This window comes from Xylocopa sonorina, chromosome 7, assembly GCF_050948175.1.
Source record: "Xylocopa sonorina isolate GNS202 chromosome 7, iyXylSono1_principal, whole genome shotgun sequence".
Taxonomy (NCBI): domain Eukaryota; kingdom Metazoa; phylum Arthropoda; class Insecta; order Hymenoptera; family Apidae; genus Xylocopa; species Xylocopa sonorina.
Genome location: NC_135199.1, coordinates 12,744,817 through 12,767,693, shown reverse-complemented (window position 1 = coordinate 12,767,693; position 22,877 = coordinate 12,744,817). Strand labels below are relative to the sequence as shown.

Sequence of the window (22,877 nt, the reverse complement as noted above, 5' to 3'; positions counted from 1 at the left end):
CTCCGATCTTGCTATACGTTTCGCAGCTTTCCATTCTCGAACGATGAGGAGCGCGCGATCGCGAATACTCGCGATGAATCGAGACTACACCCGTCTAAGAGATTGGCGAAATTACGAATTCGATTCCAGCTCGATTAATCAAACATAGACTCGCCGCGTCGACGCTGCACCCTAACGCGATCCCCGTGGATCGCGAGCGGTCGTGGCAGGGTTGATCCGTGCGTTTCCAGGGGTAATCGTGGGAAAAATCCATTCGAGACCAGATCGGCGATTGTTCGCGTACGCTTCGATTTATTATTTAGCAGCGCGTGTCCGGTTGTTCCACGATCGGGGCCACGGCGCTTTTACCCTCCTCCATCGGTGGACGGGGAAGTACAAGAACATCCGGCGCGTCAAATCGGCGGCCATTGTGATTCGGATCAATCGCATCGTCCGTGTCGGATTTTTATCGAGACAAAGCGCTTGGCCAAGGTTTGAAGAGCAGTACCACGGTATCAACGTTGCACAGCGCGCTGGACTATCCCTGGGCCCCCTTTGAACAGCCCCAATCAATTATGCACAGCGAATGAAAACGGCGAGCACCTTTTTTTCGCCTCCTTTGTCCGACGTCCACCCTCCACCGTTGGTTGCTCCTTCCACCGCGTTGCGCTCGTCGTCTCCATCCCTTCGCCCATTTCTACCGTCGACCATGCGACTGATTCTCGGATTTGCGCGTTATCGCGCGAAATGGTGCTGTTTGTTTCGTATAAGAACACGCTCGAGTGCCAGGATTCATTCTCGACCGATCAGTTCCCGGCTAGAGAGACTCGAGCATCTCTACAGGAACGAGTAGCACCGCTTCATCGATATTATTTTCTCATTTCGACCGGTTTTATGCTCCCCACTCGTCCCACCCCTCTGTCCCTCGTTTACTCGAACCTGTTCCCCTGAATAACGAATGTTTTCGGGGGTGCCAACACGGCTCTCCTCTTCTTCTCACGGCTATACGCGCGCCACGCACTTGCTCGCGCCAGAGCGAAAGAAAAAAAGGTAGCCGAAAGGGGGTTAGAGGAGGACAGCGAGGGACCCACGGGCAAAAAAGAAGCGAAGGGCGAGACGGGAAGAGAGGGGAGGACGAATAAAATTGGAGACTTGGAATATTTCGCCCTTGGGAGCAGTGGCCATTTTACGCGCCATTTCAATCCGTGACGTCGTCATCGGGAACGAACACCCCTCCGAACGAGGCTGGGAACGTTTTCGATTTTTTTCCGCACCCCGACTCCTCTCCCGCTACCCTTGACCGTCCCTTCGAATCCTCGCGGTCGTTTTTCCGGCTGGAAATCCACGCGTCGATTATCGATACCTTCCGCGCGCGCTCGATCGACTCGTTTCTCCTCAGACAAGGGTGCCGGGTCGGACGACAGAACCGAATCGAACTCGATGCGCTCGCTTCGAGAGCGAAAGCGGCTTCGCGATCGGCCGGCTCGGTTTCAGCGGAGAAAATTGAAAGTGAAAATGCGAGGCGTGGTCGGGGATGGATCTCGCTGGGAATCGTCAGGTTCAATTATCGTCCGATATCGAAACCGATATAACGCTTTCGCTGTGAGCGCAACAACGCGCTGCCCCGACCGACGAAATCTGCCGGGGCCGTTACGCGGTTTATAAACAAAGTTAATTTGCGCCGGCCATTTCCGTGGATACTTCAGGCGAGAGAATCGAATCGCGTTTAATGGAGAGGGCCAGGGTAGCGTGTTCGTTAAGGGCGGCGGTAGATCGACGGGGTCGTGGAGAAAATGGAGGACGATTAGGAAATTGGTGGAGTTGGAAATAAGAGATGTGGGAACGTGAGGAGAATAGCAGGGCGGGACGTAAACGCGAGGGGGAGCGAGCGTCGAGTAACTAGAGTGTCGGTGGAGAAGAAGTTATGTGCCGCCCCTGGCTTCGATTTCGGAAGAAGCGGAAGCGCGCGGAATCGCAACGGAGCGAAGAAGCGGGGCGGAGATGAACCCGCGGACGATACGTGCGCATGGATAGCCAGGAGAGAGGAGGGGACGCAGGTGAAGCGAGGCGAAGAAAAGACAAAGGGAGGGAAAAAGTTGGGCGAATTCGAGTTGGTGGCAGGGAAATAGGCGGTCGGGTCGCGGAGGGTCGGGACGGGTCGAGCGATGGGGCCAAAGCTGCAAGCGCAGCAATATCAACTTTCGTCCTCGTAAAACTTTCCAGCGCTGACGGCTGACAGCTGTCAATGACGGGCGAGAACGAGGGCGAGCGCGAGGGCGAGGCTGGTCGCGGTTTTCCACCCTTCTCCACTTATTCCGGCAGCCAGAATCCCGACCCCTGCGCGGCCCAGCCGCCCAACGACTGTCAAAGTGTCAGGGATCCGCGGCGCTATTCTTCTCCCGTTCGTCTGACAATAATTCACTTGGCGGTCCGAATAGAAGACGTAGGCTCGCCTCGCCATATGTAAATTAAAAACTGTATCGTGTAATATTCCCCAAAATCCGTGCAGTTGCTATTTTCTCTGGTCTGATAAGCAGTGGCGCGTCGTACGTGCGAGAGGCGGACACGCTCTTCCGCTGATAAAAAGATAATGGATCGCCGCGATCCGACGTCGCGCGGAAGAAGAACGAGTCTGCGGCGTGGCTCGTTTAAACCTCCGGAGGACGCAGCTGCCGTGGGATTCCCTTGAGAATGAATCGACCGTGTCCTTGGTCCTTCGAACAGGTCCGCGAGGAATTACGAGGCAAGCTGGTTCCGCCGTGGCAGTCCTCGAGCGGCCTTTCGGCTTCCAGAGAGGAGAATTAAGATATTTTAGAGATCGAACCCGGGTGGCTGGGAGTGACGCGCGTGTTAGGCGTGTCCTCTCGCGAGGACATCGTGCCTCGGGCCTGTCGTTCTTAGATACTTTATTCCGATTTGACGAACGACTTTCCTCTACTCGACTCGGTTTTCCATGGAAATGCTACGGAACGGATACTTGTTCGTTGATCGCTCTCGAGACGTTTTTGCTTTGCCGACGAGTTGTTTGAACAACGTTTCCATTCAGTTGTCGATCCGATATTGTTTCGTCTACTGGCGGAACATTGATTTTATTTGACCTACATAGCTGAAAAGGAAGCCGGATAACGGTCGGCAATCCTTTTGTCCAGGGATCGTATTTCATGGAAATTTTCGGAATTTTTCGTCCAGCGTTTCCGGGACGACGACGGAACCACCGCTCCATCCTTGCCGTTGTAAATCGAACACGCGTCCAGGACAAACCGAAGACGATTTAATCTTCGAACACTAACGAAAAAAAAAAAAAGGAACACCGTTTCAAATTCCATTTTCCGACGAGAAACCCGTGGAAAGTTGTGTCCGTTCGAACCCTGCGCGCAAACGATGACGAAGAGACGAAGGGACGACGAGCGAGACGAACGGAAAGTTCGAGCGGGAAGAGGGCGGCGAGAAACGCGCGTGAAATCGGCGATCGATCGAAACCGATACCCGTTGATTGCCGAATTCGTTAACCCTTTTGAAAAGCACGGCTGAACCTCGTACGGGGGACGGCGGAGGGAAACAGGAAGTAAAGGGATGCGACACCGTGGCTACAATGTTCCAGGTTTGCCGTGTGTGTTGTCGCGCGTCTCTACTCTCGCCACCCACCCCCTAGCAACCCTCCAGCACCCCTAAACACGCCCCTGGGCCCCGATGTTCGACTCGTTCCCGTTCGCGTCGCGTGCGTCGACGCCGGAAATAAAAGTGCCGACGAGTTGCTCGGTTCTAATGGTTAACAGTTACTTGCATCGAGAGTATTTTCGAAACGGCCGCGTCCCATCCACGACGATTCTCACGGAAGAGGGCTTCTGTCCATCGAATGAAGGGGTGGAAACGCGTCGATCTTCTCGCGACTTCGCTACGATTCGGTCTGCGGCCGTGCACGTGGCCAACGGGTCGCGATAACTCACCTCAGGTAGTAACTACGTAAGTTGGCTTTATCAAAAGCGTAAAACGCACCGTAGACGTCAACCTGGACACCGATAAGCGGCCTCGAAGGTACGTTTACGCGCGGCGGGCGAATATACGGGCGACGAAATTTTTTCCCACCGAGCCATCTGATAGGGAACGGCCCCCGTAGGACCGCGTTTCGCGCCACTTTTCCTTCTGATAAATGATATATATTAAGGGCCCGAGAGCAGTTTATAGCCAAAGTTTCGCTCGTCCGTAGGAACGTGGCTATACCCTCCGGGACGCGATCCAGCTACTTAATCTCGCCGAAGCACATCTGTATTGGCAAATATTTCATTCGCGCCCGCTAAATCTCCGTTCCCCGCGAGCTGTTCCCCACGTCCCCGTTCTCCGATTCCTGCACCTATTTTCCCGGCTGATTTCGCGTCCCTCTCTCTCTCTCTGTTTAATTAAGTTATTCGATGCATCGCGGCACGTAAACGGAACCGCAATTTCAAGACTGCTGACTCGAGAGGTTTGCGCGCGGTTCGGTTTTCGGCGAGCCGTGTTGCGTCGTATCGTTCGGAATCAAATTATTTACCATTTAAATCGAGACGCCTATCGCCGCCCGCACGATCGATAACCTATCGCGCGACGCGAGCTGTTCGGGGTCCTATCCAAGAATGATTACATCAAAGTTACCGCTTTCGAGAATAACGTAGCGGTAGCTCGCGCCGCGATGGTTATTGCAGGATGGAAACGTAGGGAAGGTGGTCGCTATTTAGTATCCGACGATGGTAGGAGGTGTTCGTGGCGCGGGTTCGCCGGTCGATACCGCGGTGGCGAACTCTGTTAAATAATTTACAATCGGTCCAATTGGTACGCGTGACTGGCGTGTAAACTTATCAGCGTCGCTGTTACAGCCGATTATATACGCACTTCCGAAACGCGCGAGTTATCTAGTCAGCCGGTCGACGATTATCGCCAGTAACCGCGGCTCGTATTCAACGCGATACGCGATTGCTCGGAAAAATAACGCTGTCCGGCTTCCGTGGTTATTATTAGGAACGATGAACTGTCTTTATCCGGAACGATGGAGTGGAAATGGCGCGGCGTAGCGAGGTGAAACAGATATACAGGAGGAGCTCGGAGATATCTACGGACACGGAGGAATAGCTGCGAAGGTAATGGAGTTATGACGGAACATCTCGTAGCGACCTGGGGATGGAAAAGTTGCTTTGCTGCGATCCATCTAGTGGCTTTAACGCGGGAAGACGGAAAACGGGTGTACTCGAAATGGAACGGGACGGTTTATCCAATTCCAGGATTAAGATTCTGTTTCTGATTAACGTAAACTGTGCGATCTGCGTTCCACGAGCTGCTGACAGTTTTACATTCGAATGTCCGAGCCGATCAGCCGATAAAACGCAGAATTGGAGCCCCTTCTGACAGTGGCGCGTTTAAATTACAAAATTACTCGCGGCGTCGTTCGAGGCGTCTTTCTTTCGCCGAGCATCGGATGGCGCGCGTTAAATATCCGCCATTAGTTCGATTCGAGTCCGTCGAACTGGAAGCCGAGCCGTCATACCTTCCACAAACAAGAATTCATCCGAGATAGACCGTACACTATCCGGCGATTCGATCTACGCCATTCAGATCAGCCTCGCCCCGTATACCTCCCGTCTCGAATCAGTCCCGCGGGACGCGACGAGCCTCCATTGTGATCTCGAACTTACGGACTAACGATGTTGCCGCTGATAATTGCTTGCACGATGGAGCCTCGATAATGCCTTGCCCGGCGTGGTATTGAAAACAATTTATCGACGAAACGATGCGAACCGCGTCCTCGCTTCCTCGAAGCGCCATTGTGGCTACCCCCTCTCTCTCTCTCTCTCTGCGGGCGTAACGTAATCAGGATCGAGAGATTTAAGGGTTGATATTAGAGAACTCGAAGAACTCGATTCTTTTGTGTACCTTAGTTGGATTCCGGCGTTCGCCGGGTTCGTTTCTTAATTTCGTTGCGCGCCCGTGAAAAATGTGCAAAGAGGTGAAAACTGGATTATCGCGGAAAGAAAAGGGAATCGAGGCCGGTGGAGAGGCCGCGCGGGGTTAAAAAGGAGGAACGAATTAGGAGATCGATACCGGAAATGCAGGTTGAGGCCGCGGGGATGGAAGGATGCGAGGGTGGAGCCGTAATTGTGAACGAAAATGAAATAAATTTTCAATCCGCCTGGCTTTCGAACGAACTAATTTCAGTTCGTTTCGAGTCTCGATCGATCCCGTGGAATTACGGTGGTCCACGGTCCACACCCGGTAAGACTTCAATTTTCGCGAAGAACGCAACGCTCGATGGCGTCCAAGAACAAACGATCGAGCACTCGAGGACAATAGCGAGATTGCCGGGCTGTTTTCTCGCGGAGTCAGCGAGGCGTGGCGCGCTTAACGAATTTTCGCGAGGGTTTTCCAACGAGTCGAGACGAGGGGAGGGCGGGATGGGTGTTGGTCAGAGATTGATCGAAGAACGGAAAGAAAAACGAGCGCGCGCGGCCACGGAAGATCGCGTGTCGTCGTCTTAATCAAGAAATTTCGGGGCTGGCCACGTGACCCGCGCCCTCCCCATCGCGGCGCTCGCCGAGCCAGGGTGTATTTTGTCGTGGGCCATTTTTAGGGTAAATTACAGCCACGCAGGAGTCGTTACGGCTGCTTGAATACCGGTGAAATGGATTGTGCCGGGGATAAAGAATGAAAAATTGCCGCCACCGTTGTATCGCGTGTATTGTCCGACGAGAATTTCTGGAAAAAATAACGGCCAACAAAATAAACGGAAAATTCCATTTTTCGTTCACGCCCTGGCAACGCTCGCCGCCACGATTCGAATCTGTCGCCTATTATCGCCGATTCCTAAATTATTTCTCGTTTTTTTCTAGAAACGGCAACCGCCCGCCGACGAATACCCTTGTTTTTTCGCTCCTCTAATTCACGTTCGAACCCGTCGACGATCCGAAACATTTGGCTCGCATTTGCGTTTAAATCGAAACGATCATCTTCGCGTGGAAAGCGGCGCAACGTCCCCCTCCCCAACGGCTGTTAATTCGAATCGGGCTGGCGAAAGCGGGGACGATAAAAAGCGAACTGTAAATACCCGCGCGTCCCGGGAGGGAACGTTCGCGCGATTTTTCTAATCATCGTCGTTATTATTCTTGTCGCTATTATCCTTATTATCATTGTCCAATTGGAGAACGCGGCCCATTTCCGGGGAGAACGTAGAGCCGCTCTGGGATCGTTACTCGCGCGGAGAATGGGCCAGGGGAAGTCGGATACGCCGCGGCGGTAAGGAGGTCGCGGGAAAGTAACGGCTCGTCCGTGAGAATAAACTCCGCGTAATTTTGCGCGTTGCAAATCCCCTAACGGGGTGGTGCCCGCGGTCGTTTCGTTAACTAAAAATAACGCCCGGGGAATTTTTGCGAATCGACACCGCGCTCGTTGTCCGCCGGAACGATTTCACTCGCGGCGTTTACGTCTCTTATCGTTACGCGTTCAGCGTCTCTGGTACGTGCTCGGGAAATAGAAACCGTATCGTGGAAACCGCCGCAATTCCATCGAGGAGGATCGAGTGCGAGAAGTCGAAACAAACCGGAAGCTAAAATCGCGGGGCGAGACGACGATGGCGTATTTCACGGCGAGAAGAAATCCGCGTGGAGAGAAAATCGGCAGAGAAGAAACGATTGTTGGCGATCGTCGAGGATGGAAATCGATAGGAGGGCTGGAGATGGCGAGGTGGGTCCCTGGAGCGAGTCACGGCGACGCCGGCCACCCCAGGGCGTTTATTTATCTCCGCGCGGTTCGTATGCCGCGCGTCGCCCCTGCCGCGTTTCCGCTCGGAGGAAGAGGGTGTGCCGCGCGCGATTCACGCTGGGCTCGTAAAATCCGCGGCAAAGAGAGGGGGGGAGGGACTCGAAATCCGTAATCACGGTTCGCGGGCCGGCACCCTGCACCCTTGTAACCCTGGGGGCGGAAAGGACGAGCACCGTGAGACCAGCGGAATGGAACGAAAGGGGAGAAAACGGGCGAGTGTTTCGCAGCGAGTCCCTGCCCTGTCGCGGAATCGAATCTCCTCGATTGCTTTCTTTCCTCGTTCCTCCTCGCGTTCCTTCCACTTCCCGGCTTTTTCTCCCTCTCGTTTCGCCCGATGCTGTTAACGATAAGACCTTGGAATCGCGCGTAAATATCGTCGGGGCGTTGCTGCTCGTTTTTCTTCGCGGTTTAATTCCTCCTCGAAGGGCCGGCGACTCGGCTGAGTTACGAGAGCCGCCTCTCTTTATCTGGGAATCGTGGTTAACTTCATCGATGGGAGAACGGCGTTCAATTCGAAATCTTATCGCCGCTTCCTAACGAACGAGAGGATACGAATTCTCGAAACCGTACCTCCGTGCGCTGGGGAATGGAATTTAATTTTTTATACGCCCGCGTCGCTCGTACATTCCGTAGACCGAGGCCAGGGTAAAAGGGAATTGTTTTCCCTTCGCAAAAGGAAACACGGTTCAACACTCAGTGGACGTAACAAAGGTCTGGAAGTGTATTCTCCGGGCGACGGTGGAAAAACTTTTCAAAATGACAGGCGTCAATATCAGCGTCCCCTTCGAGATAAGTAACGTCGGGAACTCTTAAAACGCTTCCTTCGCGCTTTATTATTCTACGGTACCCCTCGCGGCGAGAGAGTGGTTTCTCTCCGGGGAGGATAAATTTTCCGTTTTTTTTTCTTTCCTCCTTATTTCGCGTTCAAGGCGAGGAGACATCCGTTCCATCGGTCGAAGGCGTCTAGCGAAACGTCCTATTAAAAGAGTAAAAATGACACGAGGATAAGAGGGAGGGTGGGAAGTGGTAGACGACGCGCCCCTCAAAGACGAATCCAACTCGATTATTTTCTCTTCGAAGTGGCCCTGTGTCGCGGTCCCTAACCACGATCCTAGGAAAGACGCGAAAACGATTGCCACAATTAGGTGAATCAACATCCCTCGACACGACCACGATGGGAACGACAATAACAGCCTTTATTTACGGAGCTTTTACTTAAAGACGCGGCTTGAAAACGTTCCGCGATCCCTCGTGGAATAATATTTTTCCTCCACTCCCTCGTTCAGCCGCAGAATGAAATCTAATTAACCCCTCATTAAGGATCGCGCAACGAATACTCTCCTTCGCTTCTTTCTTTCTTTTTTTCTTTTTTATTTACCCCACCGTTCGCTCTCCTTTTTCCAACCCGGTAATTGTATCGCGGCGTTTCCTCGAGCGAAATCCGAACCGCGGCTGAACAAGCCAGAACGGTTGACTGATTTATTTATCAGCCGTCGGGGCTCGTCCACGTATCGCGACAAGTCACTCGGTCACGCGACGCGGTTCCACATGCTACTGCTCCCTTGGCCGCTCGAGCGGGACTAGAATTGCCCACGCGAATTACAGATCGCATTTAAATCAAGAATATTGGCCCACGGAAATTGAACCGTTGTAACTCCAGCGGACGGAGATCGTTTAAGTAGTCCTCGCGACGCCGCGAGGAACTGGGTTGCGTCTAAAATTATTCTTATTTTCCCAACGCAATCCCCTTTAATATTAATGCACTTACGCCAACGATGTTTCGAGGCGATTACAGCGTTACGAAACCCCGGTTCGTTAAGACTTGCGAAATATTCATCAACGACTTCCTCAACTTCCTCTGCTCGAAAGAACTTCTTTTCAACGTGGCGATTTTTCAAAAACCACGGGAACGGATGAGAGACCGGAAAGGTGTCCGCGAAAATGGATCTGTTTCGCCACGGTCAGGTGTGTACGCGCAGCGCTAGAAAGGAACGATGCACGAGGGACATCGCCTGGTTTCGATTATCGTCGATAACTCGGTTGAATGTATCCCTTTCGTGGTACGGCTGTAGTTTCCCGGAAATTCGCTTCGCCCACGGGATTATCCGATCCGGGGAATTCTCATCTCGACGCTCTTCCCACCCAACAACCCTTACTTTCACCACCGTTCCATCGCGGTGGTCTCCGCTCGCGATTTTTCCTCGACTTACGCTTGGTCGCAGCGAGCGTTGCTCACGCGTGTCGCCTTGCTCTGTTCCAGAATGCACCTTTCCACCGAAATGGGAAGGCACCTGGTTCCAGAGCGGAGTCAGATTGCCGATCGTGATCTCCAGGAACGAGCTATCCAGCAAGGGCAGGTGCCTGCACAACGAGGGCGACAAGTTCCTTCTGGTGGACCAGTGAGTATCGACGTTTCGTCTCGCGCTTTTACCATCTACACGTATAACACTTGCTCTCAGTTAAAAAGCTACGCCTCGAAGAACGCACCCGTCGAGTTAATCGTCTCGCGAGCATAGTCGAAAATCTCGAGACGAAAGATCGAGTTGCTCGAGAGGGAAGTCCCGCGGAAGGTCGGCTGGATGGAAATGGTCGACGCATCGGGATTCGCGGCAATACGCTCGATAGGAAGTTTCACCCTCGAGCTAAAGGGGGATTAAGAGCGGGTGTTTCCAGGGGTTGCAGTTGTTTCTCCGCGCGGGTGGAAGAAAGGGGGAGCGTGGCGTCGTTTCGCCGCGTAATGCTCGTGTCACACGAGCTGGGCAAACTTTTCGTGGAGATTTCTATCGGACTCGCCTGCGGAGCGTCCGATCGATAACGCGGGATACGCAGGCCGGAAGTAACGCGAGCAAGGGTCCGTCCGAGGTGTCGTGACTGGTAAAATTCAATATCCTTCAAACATCCCGTATTTTAAGCGGGCACAATTTTCCACGAAGGCGAACGAAAATAGTCTGAATCGCGGGGGAGAACGATAGACGCGGATCCGTTCGATGCACGGTGTTCGTTGATTCGGTCAATCGTCCGGTTCGATGCTGCGAATATCGTGCTCGTCGACGCGGCCCTCGTTAGGACCATCTGTGCTCTCCGTTAATCCCGAGGACGAGGCCGCGTCGTCGCCTAACGAGAAACGAAAGAGAAAACAAGCAGGAACCGGAGCAGGAGGGGAAAAAAAAGAATCGGGGACAGGGGAAAGCGTTCTAATTCCGGCGAGCGATATCGAATGAAAGGCTTGAATAAGAGAGACCGCCCGTTTCCGTTCTGTTACAGAAAATCCTGCCACCGTTGCGTCGTCATTCACGAGAAGCACTCGAACGTTCTCCAGTACAAAGAAAGTAAGTACAATCCCGGAAGAACATTGGAAGACGGCGTGCCTCTTTCTTCGCCGTCCACCGTCCCCTCCTCGCGCCTCACCCTCTCGTCCTCTCCACTCCCGGCTGTCGTCGACCTCCTAATAGCCGTTGTTTCGTCCCGATCGATAACGATTTCCCGGCGGCCCGGGGAAATCCATTCATTAATTAGAATGCCGATCGGTAATTAAAAGCTCGAAGATGACGAGAAGACGGTCGAGAGGGCGAGGAGCCGAGCCGTACCTGCCGGAATAATTCCTCGAGAAGAACTTAACGACTTTCGTTCGTTGCGCGAACGGAGGAACGACGATGGGACGCGGGGACCTACGAAACACCGATGGTTCCGCTAATTCCGAACGGAGCCGCCCGTTGAATCTCGTTTACGATGGAGAAGAAGTCGAGAGCACTTTGCCGGATTCTATCGACACCGGACAGCGAACTTCCCGGGACGCGATAATCATTCTCGTTGCACGCCACGGGATAACCGCGACCGTTCGTCGCGAATCGAGCCAAATTTCTGAAAAAAGAAAGAAAACTATTTTCCATCTCTGCACGGATGAAACGATCGGTCCATTGTCCGTTACCGGTTCCGTGGGATCGCAAAGTGGCATCAACGGTCTAAATTTCGCGTCGTCCGGATGCGGACGAAATTTGGTGAAAATCGTCGAGACCCGAGCCAGTCGCGGGGCTGCGCTTTGTAGCGGCTGCTCGCTCGACGGACGCTTTTACCCCGGCTAGGATCGCGCAACGAAGTTTTCTGATAATTCTATTCGGTCCGATGTAGTTCATAGACGATAGCAACCTCCTTTTTTCAAACCCGCTAACGACACTTTGATCCTCCGACTGTGGTTGTAAGCGACGCGGACGGGGGAAACGAGCCGGAGGGGTGGCGTACGAGCGGAGGGCGCAGGGCCGAGGGTGGTAAATATGGATCCGGATAAAAAATGGGTTAGGTGTAGGTGAAAAGCGTGTGCACGGCCGCGGAGGGTACCGGCTCGTTCAAACGACACGTTCGTTCTTTCGTTACGATGTTTCTGAATTTGTCGCGGCTTTATTCGCGTTTTCTTTCTTCTCGATGGTCGAGCGGAACGGTTCGTCCGTTTCGATAACGAGAATGTAGGCCAAACGGTTTCGAGTCGGTTTAACCGTTCCGCGAGCTCGAGGCGAGATCTTCGAAAAGTTCGGTAATCGTCGAAGGCATTGCGAGAATTATTAACTCTCTCGCGAGTTAACCGAACTCGTCGGTTTGTTCAAAGATTATAAACTTGTTCTTTAAGTGAAACTCGGTCGGGAACCGATACGACGATACGAAAGCTCGAACTTCACTTCCTGGCTCGCGCGCGATCGCTCGACTCCGTTCCATTCCTGAGACGACCTGTACGTAGCGTGAACGAAGCCGAAGAGAGAGCAACAACGCGATGCAGGTGGAGTTTGGCACTCGAGCCAAGCTGAAGCGGAAAGAAGAGGACGGATCCGATATATGAAGCCTAAAAAACAGGGACATCGACCTTTGGTACCGCCCCCTGCTGTCTCGCGTCCGCATTTTTCGACGATTTGTCAAAGTCCCTCGGGCCTCTCTTCTCTCTCTCTCTCTCTCCCTCCCTCTCTCGTTCTTTTTTTTATCGGATTTTAATCTGCATAGTGTCACATCGGGGATACCGTTGCCTGCAGGATACATTCGGACCGACAACGAGCGGGGAAAATGTGGGTCGTTTCTGCGGGAAACCGAACGGGGTGAAACCGTTCGGATGGACAGCGTGGCAGGGCGGATCGAGGAAAGGCTCGTCACGCTCCGGGCGATACCAGAAACGAATAGAAACGCGAACTTTTTCTTGATGATCATCTCTGGATAGGTTCGAGAAGCCGAGCGAACGTTTCGGGAGTAACGCGATTCCCGGAGGCCGGTTCGTTATCGATCGCTTGTTTGTTCGCCGCGGACGTTCTCCGGCTCGCACAGTCCGATCACGCTGGTGTCTTGGGGGGTGGAATGTAGGCCAAGTTACGGCGTTGCTCGGGTAACAGTTTGAAAAACCGAGCGAAGTTCGCGCCGTTGGCTTCGAAAGCCGAGGGCGGTCGTTGCTGCAGCGTCGTCTCGATACAACGAAGAAACTGGGATCGCATCGGCGATCCGGATGGCGGGTTCGCCCTGGCAGACCTCGCGGGCCGCGCTTCCGCACGCGGCGCCCTCCCCCGCGTTCGTTAAAAAAGTTAACTCACCCCGTTCCCCGTTTCCCTCGCGCTCGTTAACTAAACATACGGCAGGCCGCGAAACAAAAGCGTAACTTGCGGTTCGCACGCGAGTCGACGTAGAGGGGGTGGTTGCCGGTGGATAGAGGGGGTGAAAAGATTTTTAACAAGCACTCGTTCCGTTCGCTGGCAGCGGCACGGTCCGTCGGAAAGTTTAAGAGCCGGAATTACTGTCAGCGGCGGAGGAGCGGGGCTTTAAATTTAATTGGCCGGCGGCGCGCGCGTTTATCGCGCCAACGGACGAGGAAGAGTTCGCGCGGGCTTTAACTTGTCCGCCGGGGCGAAACACGGGATCGCACTTTTTGCCCTCTTCTAATTCCGAAATTATTTCTGCCGCTCGCGTGGCCGATTCGCGGACACGTAGCAACGACGTCCATCTCGATGAGAATCGTATCAACCGCCTGCGGTCTTTCCACCGAGGGACGATTTCACGTTACGGCTCGGCGTTTTTCCACTCGTTAACTAACGTTGCGAATGGTAGCGTGGAAGTAGCGACAGGGCTCCGCGTTACACTTCGATTGGATTGAAAAGAACAGCAGAACTTTTCATGGACCAGCGAACGGTCTCAAAAAGTTCGAGATCCGATGTCGACGATTCTCTGTCCCGCAGTTTAAGCGGTTAATTCGCGGGCCGCGAGAGCCCTTCGCAGGGTAGAAGCGGAACGAGGCGATCGAATTTCGTTTTAATTTCGCTAACGCGACCCTCTTCCGGTCCGTACCTTTCGTCCGTACCTTCGTCATTCGTGACCGAGGAAAATAAAGCGCGACTAATTAATCAGCGGGGGCATGCCTTTGGAAAGGCAAATTAATTATGTTGAAACGGTGACCGATCGCAGCTCCGCTGGCGCGGCGGAGGACGAAAGCAGGTCCTAATAACGAATAAATGACGATGAAAATTTGAGGAGCCAGTGAGGCGATGGCGCGGGGGGAACGAAAGGGTGACACGGAGCCGGCATCCACGCGAAAATAAATAAATAAATGAGCCGACGTGCGAAATGGCGGGGGCGGGCGTTGGTGGGGCGGAGGAACTCGGAAATGGGGGAAAGACACGACATTGCACTTTTTCCATTTCCACGCTTTGAAAATTACATCTGCCTACTACGTTCTTTCCGTCGACTTTTCCTCCTTTTTCCCTCGTCCTTTTCTCTCGCCTGTTTTCCCTTCGGTTTGCTTTTTTTTGTTCTTCTCTTCTCCAGGCGACAACACTCTGTAGCGCCACGGGGTATTCGTGTAAATAAATATCCGGTTATTTGAATAATTTTGAGCGCGCTACCGTGGAGGCTTCGTTCTCGAGATATACTTTCTACCGTGTTCCAAGGTATTTGCAGAAGCTAAAGGTAAAAGGAGAGAAAGCGTTTCGCGCAACCGAATTTGGTGTATCCGAATCACGTCGATGGAAGGCTGGGGTAAGTATCGCGTAAATGTTTGCAACGGAGGTGCGACGTCTTCGCGGAGAAACGAGCCGTCGAAGTCGTCGTAAGAGGCTGTAAAAACGAGACGCGGTCGGGTTCGAAGATGAGCGACGATTAAGCGAAATGGCGAGAGAAACAATGAAACGATCGTTGGAAACGATCACAGTTTCCAACCCCTAGCTGTCATTCTTTCATCGACTCGCAGTTAACTTATTCAAAATTTTCTTCGACCGGGTAACGAGCAGAAAATCGAATCGTCGACGACGGAAACGCTTCAGCCGAAGGAAGCTGCCATCGATAGCCGTTCGATCTTTCTCGAGCTATAGCAACATCTGCGCGTCGAAAAGTTGCCCGAATCTCGACGCTAGCGTCTCGCTACTTTTCCAGCCGGAAAGAAAGAAATCGCGGAGAATATCCACGGTTAAAGTTGCTCTCGACTACGAACTTCCTACTCAGAGAAGATTCGTCATCGTCCGCTTACACCCTCCGCGCCTCTCCTTCCCTCACCGTCCTCGGAGGCCCGACTTCCTGTCAGCCCTGTCGCGACCTGCGCACGCGAAGAACTTACCACTGTTCAACGAAACGTACACGCGTTCGCTGTTTAGCCGTCGACGAATATTCGTAAAAGTTCGAAATCATCTCTATCGATTGTTCCAGCTTACTGCCACAGCAGAAACTCGCTGTCGTCGCTGTGCTCGTACATCACGGGGGACGCTCTGCTCTACTCGATGTTCCGTGAGGAGGCGACACCTGTGCCGTGCCCCTTTCGGGGTCCCATGACCTTCTCCTATAACCGGGGTCACGGAACCTGTTCAGTTCCGGTCAGCAACGTCGACACCTGCACCGACGACAGCAGACTGCTGTTCAGATATCAGGCGTGCCCCGACATATCCGCCTCCGAGAGCGCAGGTGAGCATTCCGTCGAAAAACCATTCGATTCTCTCTACCTCTGTTGATTCGTCGCGTCCCTCTTGACATTTTTAACCGTTCAACCAACGCTATATATAATCTTACCGGTGACGTTCGCTCGTGGACGTAAAAACTGTATATTTGTTAAACGCGTGACTGTTGAGGGGAAATCCGACGGTCGACGGAGGGTTAACCGGAGGTGCTCGACGGCTGTTCGAGTTAGACGGTACATAATTACCACGGAGGGTTACGGACGTTTACGGGTCTCGCCCCGGTCGAGATCGTGACGGTTAAGAAAGCATAATTTAGGGAGCACATTCGACACGGGCAGAGACTCGAAACTTTCGACAAAGTCTCCACGAAGGCGTACGCTCGATTAATGGTCGAAAGGGTCAGGGGTCGGGACGCGATTAGAAGTGATTTTCGTCGGTGCATTCGTTAGCCGCGACCCAGGAAGGGCGGTGGGCTCGATCTCCGACGAAGGGAGCGAGCGTTCGCCATTAGACGCACATTCGATAAGGGGCTCGTCGAGCTAACGATCGCTGCGGCGGAGAATTAAACGAAAGGACGGCCAGGAAAAACGATAAGTCGTCGGCATGTCGAACCTGTCACGTTTCTCTTATCGGCCGTGTCTTGCGGACGTCCAGAATACCCTCAGATTAACGATCTCGTACGTAACGTTTTATAGTGGATCGCCTGACTCGGACGGGAACGTTAGGAACAGAACTCGCGCAATTTTACGAGAGAAGCTACCATTAACAAAGCGGAAGAATCGACTGATCATTAATACGTTGGTTTCTAAACAACATGGACGATCGTACAGGACGAGGTACAGAGTTAAACGGCTGCTCGAACCGAGAATCGGTTCCTTTATTCCGTAACAAGGGTCCTCGTTCGTAAAACCGCCGACACGTTTTGCTCCATTTCGACTTCGTTAAACTTCCGTGGTAGATCGAGCTAAGAGTTACCAATCGAGCAGAGGCAGAGGCGCGAACGTCTTCCCTATTTTCGGTGGGGTTTCCGCCCCGTTTTTTACGGTTCGACGGGAGCGCGATCTTAATGGACGAGCGAACCAAGTTACGAATAACGAAAGTTTCACGGTTCACCGTCTTCGCCCGGCAATTGGCCAAAAAGCGTACGATCTCGCAGGGGGAATTCCGGCGACGCGGAATTTTCAGGGAGACGACGCCAAGGACCGTTAAGACCGGGAATCTAAATGAAATCCGGCGGGTAACACGGTTCTCGCTGGCGAAAACAGCGAGACGGCGCTGCGAGTGGTGCGGTGAACGGGCGTTTTCGAAAATCGAGCGATCGCGGTGTCCGCGACAAAGGATGGTTAACGCATGAAAATGGAGGAAAAAGTGAACGGTGCCCCGCGCGTCGATTTGATTGTTGAAAATTCTTCGCGTGATCGACTCGACCCCAGCTGCCAGAGGAAGATCCGTCTCGCTGGTTACACCCGAGCGGAATTGTTTTTATTTTGATGGACATTTTGGCCGGATGGTCATGGCGTATCGACGTTAAATCGAATTAACCTTCGATGTGGAACACGCAAAAAAGAGCGGAAAACAGCGAGCGGAATATAGCGAGCGAGGGGCCGCGTGCGGATGCCCTTTTAGGTCCATCTCGTTCGCGCGTGTATCGACGCGTTTCCTCTGCGCCTATACCGGGTGGAACCGGAAAAAAGAAATCCGCGAAACGTGCTGGCGTCGTTTCCGGGTAGAGCTCGATTGCTAGTCTGGAAAGACTGCCTAGCCGTGGGCGTAATTAATAAGATCGACGGTAGAACGGGGAGCCAGGCGAGTTGGAACATTGGCGACTGTTCACGCCCGCTTAAACCGTGCGTAATGTAATTTCGCGAAATTGCTCGCGTTATATCCAAGCTTTGAACGCGATGATTTGCCGGGGCTGGTGACGGGCTGGGCCGAATGCCGCGCTGCTGTTATAGCTTCGGCTCGATATTAAATTGAACACGCGTTCCGCGAAAGGAGGGACGTAAACTCGGCGACGGTGCCGTTTAATCCCTTTGTGGAGTGTTATCCGACGCGAGCGCCGCATAATTCGAACTTAATTGAGTCACGTTCGCGGCGAAATGAGTGAGAAATTCGGGCTGATTACCCGTGGCGAGCCCTGCCCCGTGGAATTTATTTCTCACCACTGGATCTAGTCGAATCTCCTCGTGGAACTTTTAACGGGCGATATCTTTTCTGCTCGCGAGTTCCATTCGAACGACGAACCGAACGGGAACAGAGAATTCCCCTATTAATTCTTTACACGAAGGATTTCGAATACGGTTTCGGATAAAGTATTCCTGTCGCGTCCCTGGGACGAGGATCCAAGAGACGCATTTCTTCTCGGTGGCTTTACGGTGGCTGAACGAGTGCGGTGTTTTCGATGTCGGGTCAAATTTCGAGCGATACTTGACGAACGGACGGTACGAATGGTCCTCCACCGCGTCCCGAATACGTGATGCATTCCTGTTCCTAACGAATCGCGCTCCAGATTCCCAGAAACCGCAGAAAATCGAAGCAACGCTCCTGGCGATTACTTCGATGCGAACGGAACAATATATCATTTCGGTGAATACAGTGTATCAAGCGAAAGAGTAACGTAAAAACGTCGAGGCGAAGCGTGAAAAACATTAATCAAACGAGTGAAAGCTTAGCTCGTGAATTCCGAACAGTGACACAGAGGCGCGCCGAAATGTAATCACGTAACACGCCTCCGTTTCACGCTGGTGTCCCTCTTTACCTGTCACGGTTCTATATTTTTACCCAGCGCATACTCCGATTAATGCTTGATCGGTATCTTAAATCCATTCGCGTGGAGAGCAATGTTTTCCTCAACCACGAAGGTATCCCTCCGATTACCACCGTTTTCTCTCCTTTCGACGCGCCGCGTCTCGTCGATCCGACGCGCGCGAGGTGGTCGCCCTGCATCCCTGAAACGAAGCTATTCAACGAGGAACGAGCCGCGTTCACCGCGCGAGAAACGAGAGCCCGATTGGTCGGATGGTTCCGTTGAAACGGTCAGAGGACAGGGTGGCCCGCAAATCAGGACCGTCGACACGAAGGAACCAACAATTATCGGTTCGGTGCGAGCGACGGGGCCCTCGAAACGGCGCCAGGGGTGAAACGGTCGATGCTATCGCCGGATCTGCCCGGCGGACACCTTCTTTCCCCGTCTTTAACCGGTCTCGAGAAGCAGCAGCCCAGATCCCAGAACCGCGTATCTAAATCACATCTCGCGGAGAGGTCGGCTACCTCTTTTTACCGCCGTTTCTTTCTGCAACGCGCCAATGCAGGGGCCCCGGTGCTCCTCCGTCGCTTTTTCTTATCCTTCTCCATCCCTCGATCCTCCTGGTCGAGGACGCCGCGAGCAATTTGCGAGGATTCGAAGGAAAAAGCTTCGTCCAACGGTGGCGATCCTCGCTCTTTTACTCGTCAGCCGTCCCAGATTCCGGCGCGTACGGCTCAGTTTCTTCGAGCACTTCCGGCTGATAGACGCGGAGATTCCGCGTGAACGACACGCGTTAGGGGCACGTTACTTATGAATAATGTGGAGAGCCGCGAAAATCCGACAGCAGCAACGGAATTCGTACTTCAATCGTTAATCTCTCTCTCTCTCTCAAAATTTGTTAGCGCTAAATGGTGTTTCGATAAAGGGCGTTGCGTTCTCGCGATTCGTACGAAATTAAAACTCAGCTCGCGCGGATAGTAACGTACGCATTTAGCTGGTGGAGATCGTCTATCGTTATTACGATACAATTTTCATGCGCTGAAAATTGCTGGGCAAATTTGTGTCAATGGAAACAATGGCGCAAACATTTTTTTCGAACCTCGGTCGATTAACGAAGGTTTACGGAAATCGGCGCGCAACGCGCCGCGCGGTCCTCTTATTACGTCCAAGTTGATTTCCACGGTTCGCTACGGGTACAAAGGACGCGACGAAATACCTTTCCCGCGCCGATACGCGCAGTTGATCCATCGCAAACAGCCCCGATTTTATCAACGCACCGTTTCACGAGCAAACCGAAAGTACGGGACGGCGAAAAAGCAGGGGAAAAAATCGACAAAGAAATGAAACAAATTTTCCAATAAATGTAACTCCCGTTCAATTTGCACCGGGCGTCGTACAAAGGGCGCAGGGATCGCGTGGCGTGGACGCGCGAAACACCGCGCGACCGATCGAGTTCGCACCCAACCACGCCCTCTCCCGCCAGGTTTCACTTTTACACACGCGTCCGCCACGAAGAACCGATCGTTTTGTCCGTTTCAGTCGAGGAGCTGGAATGCCTGGCCACCTGGAAGGAGGGCAGCAGCCGTTACCTGGTCGGTCGTTTACATCACGGACACGCGTCCAGCAACGAAGATCGATACCGATGCTTCGTCTACGAGAAGGTCAGCCAGACGGGCCAGAGTAATCTGCACAGAGCTGCCATGGGCATAGGAGCCATGGATCACGATGTTGGTATACAGAGCGGACCAGTACCCGAGGACGCGGCCGAGATCTACCGGGTGGCGCAGAGCGGAGACGCCACTTGCAACGGCCTCTTCAGCCCTATGGAAGGATCTCGAACCATGATGCTCAGGAAAGGTACGCCCTCGAATCTTTTCGTTTCTCCATTCGTTCGACGTTCGCCAGATCGAAATTCTCAAGTAACTCGAGATCGACTGCTAAATCGTACGGCTGTACTACTTAGCGGACGATCGAATTGAGAATGAAGAGTCGGGACAAACGTGGCGAGAAAAGGGTCAGGATACGCGAGTCTCGAGGAAGCACGAAAGAAAGAGAAGAGAAAAAAAAGAGGTGAGCGTTAGTCGGAGGAATCACGGTCTGAAAAATTCAGCCTCCTTCCAGTGTCATTAACGGGACGCGTCAAAATGGCGGGCATAGCTCGAAGGAGGAATATTTACAGGCTACTCCACTTGCTCGGTACAGTTCTCGTTTCATCAACCCCGTGCGAGCACGCGCGCGATCTCTTTTCTTCTTCTTCGTCTCTCCTTTTTTCCCCTTCACCCTCCTCTTCTTCTTCTTCTTCTTCTTCTTTCCCCCCTCGGAGTCTGCACTTTCCTCCGGCGGAATTTGCAAGCCCGTATCTCACTGCGTACAGTTTCAACGGCAAACTTCGTTAACGGATTTCACTCGAGTGGATTTGCAGGATCTCGCTCGCTTTAAGAGTCGCGACGGCGGCCCCGCAGTGGGCGAGCCGCTTTCTTTGCCGAATCGTTCCGCGTCGGGGGTGAGTCGTCGACACGCGAACAAAACTGTATCGGGCTGAAGAAGCTGCCGGTGGAGGACGAGGGGTGGTTTGTTTCGCGTTGTAAGGCGTTCGTGTCGTTGATACCTCGGCCTCTCCCCCCAAGTGGAAACGGCGCCTTGCAAAATGGGAAGAGAGCAGCAACCAGTCCGGGAGCCACCCCGGAAAATGGATTAACGTTAAATCCTTCTCTCTCTCCCCCTCCTGCTCCCCCCGCGTCCCGTTCTCTCACCGTTCTCGCCCCCGTTTCTTTCCATCCGACGGACCCTCTCTGTCCGTCGTCGAGTACCTTTAACTGCGCCCACAGGCCGACCCGAAAGTTTGTTCAATTAGCCTGGACTCTCCTGCCGCAGAGTCAATACCCCGGGAAAATTACTCGGCTGCGTTTTCATAACTGCTCGAAACGCGTGCGGTTTAACCGTACGAAAAGGAACTCGGCCTCGGTCGAGGCCGCGGAGGGATGTCTTGGAACGTGTACCACCACGCCGTCGGACCCTTCTCGAATAGCCAATTACGGCCGGCGAAGCTGCTCGTTAATCGAACGGACGTGCCTCGAAATTTCAGACAGCGAACCGCGTCCGATAATATTTGGACAGCCTCGGCTGGCCGAATAAAAATCACTCTACACGCCGTGTTGGTGCGCGAATCTCGTCGGTCAAGCGTTCTTCTATCCGCCGATTTCTCGTCTTTCGAAAGTTTCGCCTGTCGTTCGGAACGTTGGGACGGCGAAATTTGATAGAGCGTAATTACCGGTTTCGTTGAAAGTTCGGTACTTGGCTGGTCGCGCGTCGCTCCCCTTAATTATTGGCGAGCTCGAAGTACCGTAGTCCGGGTACATGAATATTAGAAATCAATCGCGACAACGCCGGATCTCTTTCGAGGCTCGAGCCGCATCGTTCGCGCGGACCGTCCCCGATACGCTGCAGTTACAAATTCAACTTTCCGTCAGATTTTTATCGGCGTCGTTAAAATGCAGATTGGCAATACGGGCCGGGGGAATGGGGTGAAATAACGGTGGGGGTCGCGGCGAAGGGGCGCGGGGTAGCCGGGGAAAGGTACGTGCGAAATCGAAGAGACAGAGAAGGGAGGAGGAAAGGACGGGAGCGCGTCGCGGGAAGGAAAAGGACGACGGCAGGTAAAACAAGGGGGAAATGCCATTCGATTTTTACGATCGCGGAATTTGTATCTCGCTCGTCCCGCTCGTAGACTTATCGAGGGAGCCGCTGAATTATTTCCACTCTTCCCGGGGCCGTGCAACAATGCTTTTACGTGCCATAAAGCTGGCCAAACGCACACGCTCTGTCAATCCTTCATTCTTGCGCTGGCCCGCCCCCTTCTTCCCTTATCGTCCGATCTCTTAGCGTTCTCTTTGGTATCTCCTTTCCCCCGGACCACTCACCGTTCCCTTTTTTCCTCCGCGTACCCTTTTATATCGTGTCTCTTACCTTTCGGTTGTTACAGCGCGGTGATTTTATTTTATTTTATTTTTTCTCTTGCCCTCGTTTCATCCGTCTATCGGCCTACAGCGCGTCCCTCTTGTTCGTTTCACCGACGCCAGCGCTAGCTCCCCTTTTTGTTATCCATTTCCCTCCGTCAACCCTTGCCCGATGCCCGACACTATCGAAGTGGCTCCTTCTCACGCTCGGATTTTACACCCCCGAGGCGGAAGTGGAACACGTCCGAGAGGTTCTGGGACGAGTTCGGGAGGGGGTTAGAATGGAACGCGAAAAGAGGTGATAGGGGCCAAGGGGCGGAGGGGCGGGGGATGGGCGATTCTGGTGGACCGGCGAGATACTCGAACAATTCTGTTTCGCCATCGAATACCTACGTCGACGTTTTATCGGCTGTCGTTTCGGAACGTCGAGGACTTTATGGGCCAGTGTGGGCTGACTGCGAAATTTTCAAAGCTCGCCCCGTCCTGCTCGTCTCTTTTATCCACCGTTCG

The 22,877-nt window shown here is 53.3% G+C and overlaps 1 protein-coding gene across 1 annotated transcript in view; it reads left to right on the top strand.

Annotated features, from left to right (window-relative positions):
- Positions 1-22,877, top strand: part of LOC143425262 (uncharacterized) — a 129,094-nt gene that overhangs the window by 73,262 nt on the left and 32,955 nt on the right. The window contains exons 3-6 of the mRNA XM_076897932.1: positions 10,022-10,160; positions 11,026-11,090; positions 15,421-15,672; positions 19,951-20,268. Coding sequence (XP_076754047.1) covers positions 10,022-10,160; positions 11,026-11,090; positions 15,421-15,672; positions 19,951-20,268 — 774 coding nt within the window. The remainder of the gene's footprint in view (positions 1-10,021; positions 10,161-11,025; positions 11,091-15,420; positions 15,673-19,950; positions 20,269-22,877) is intronic.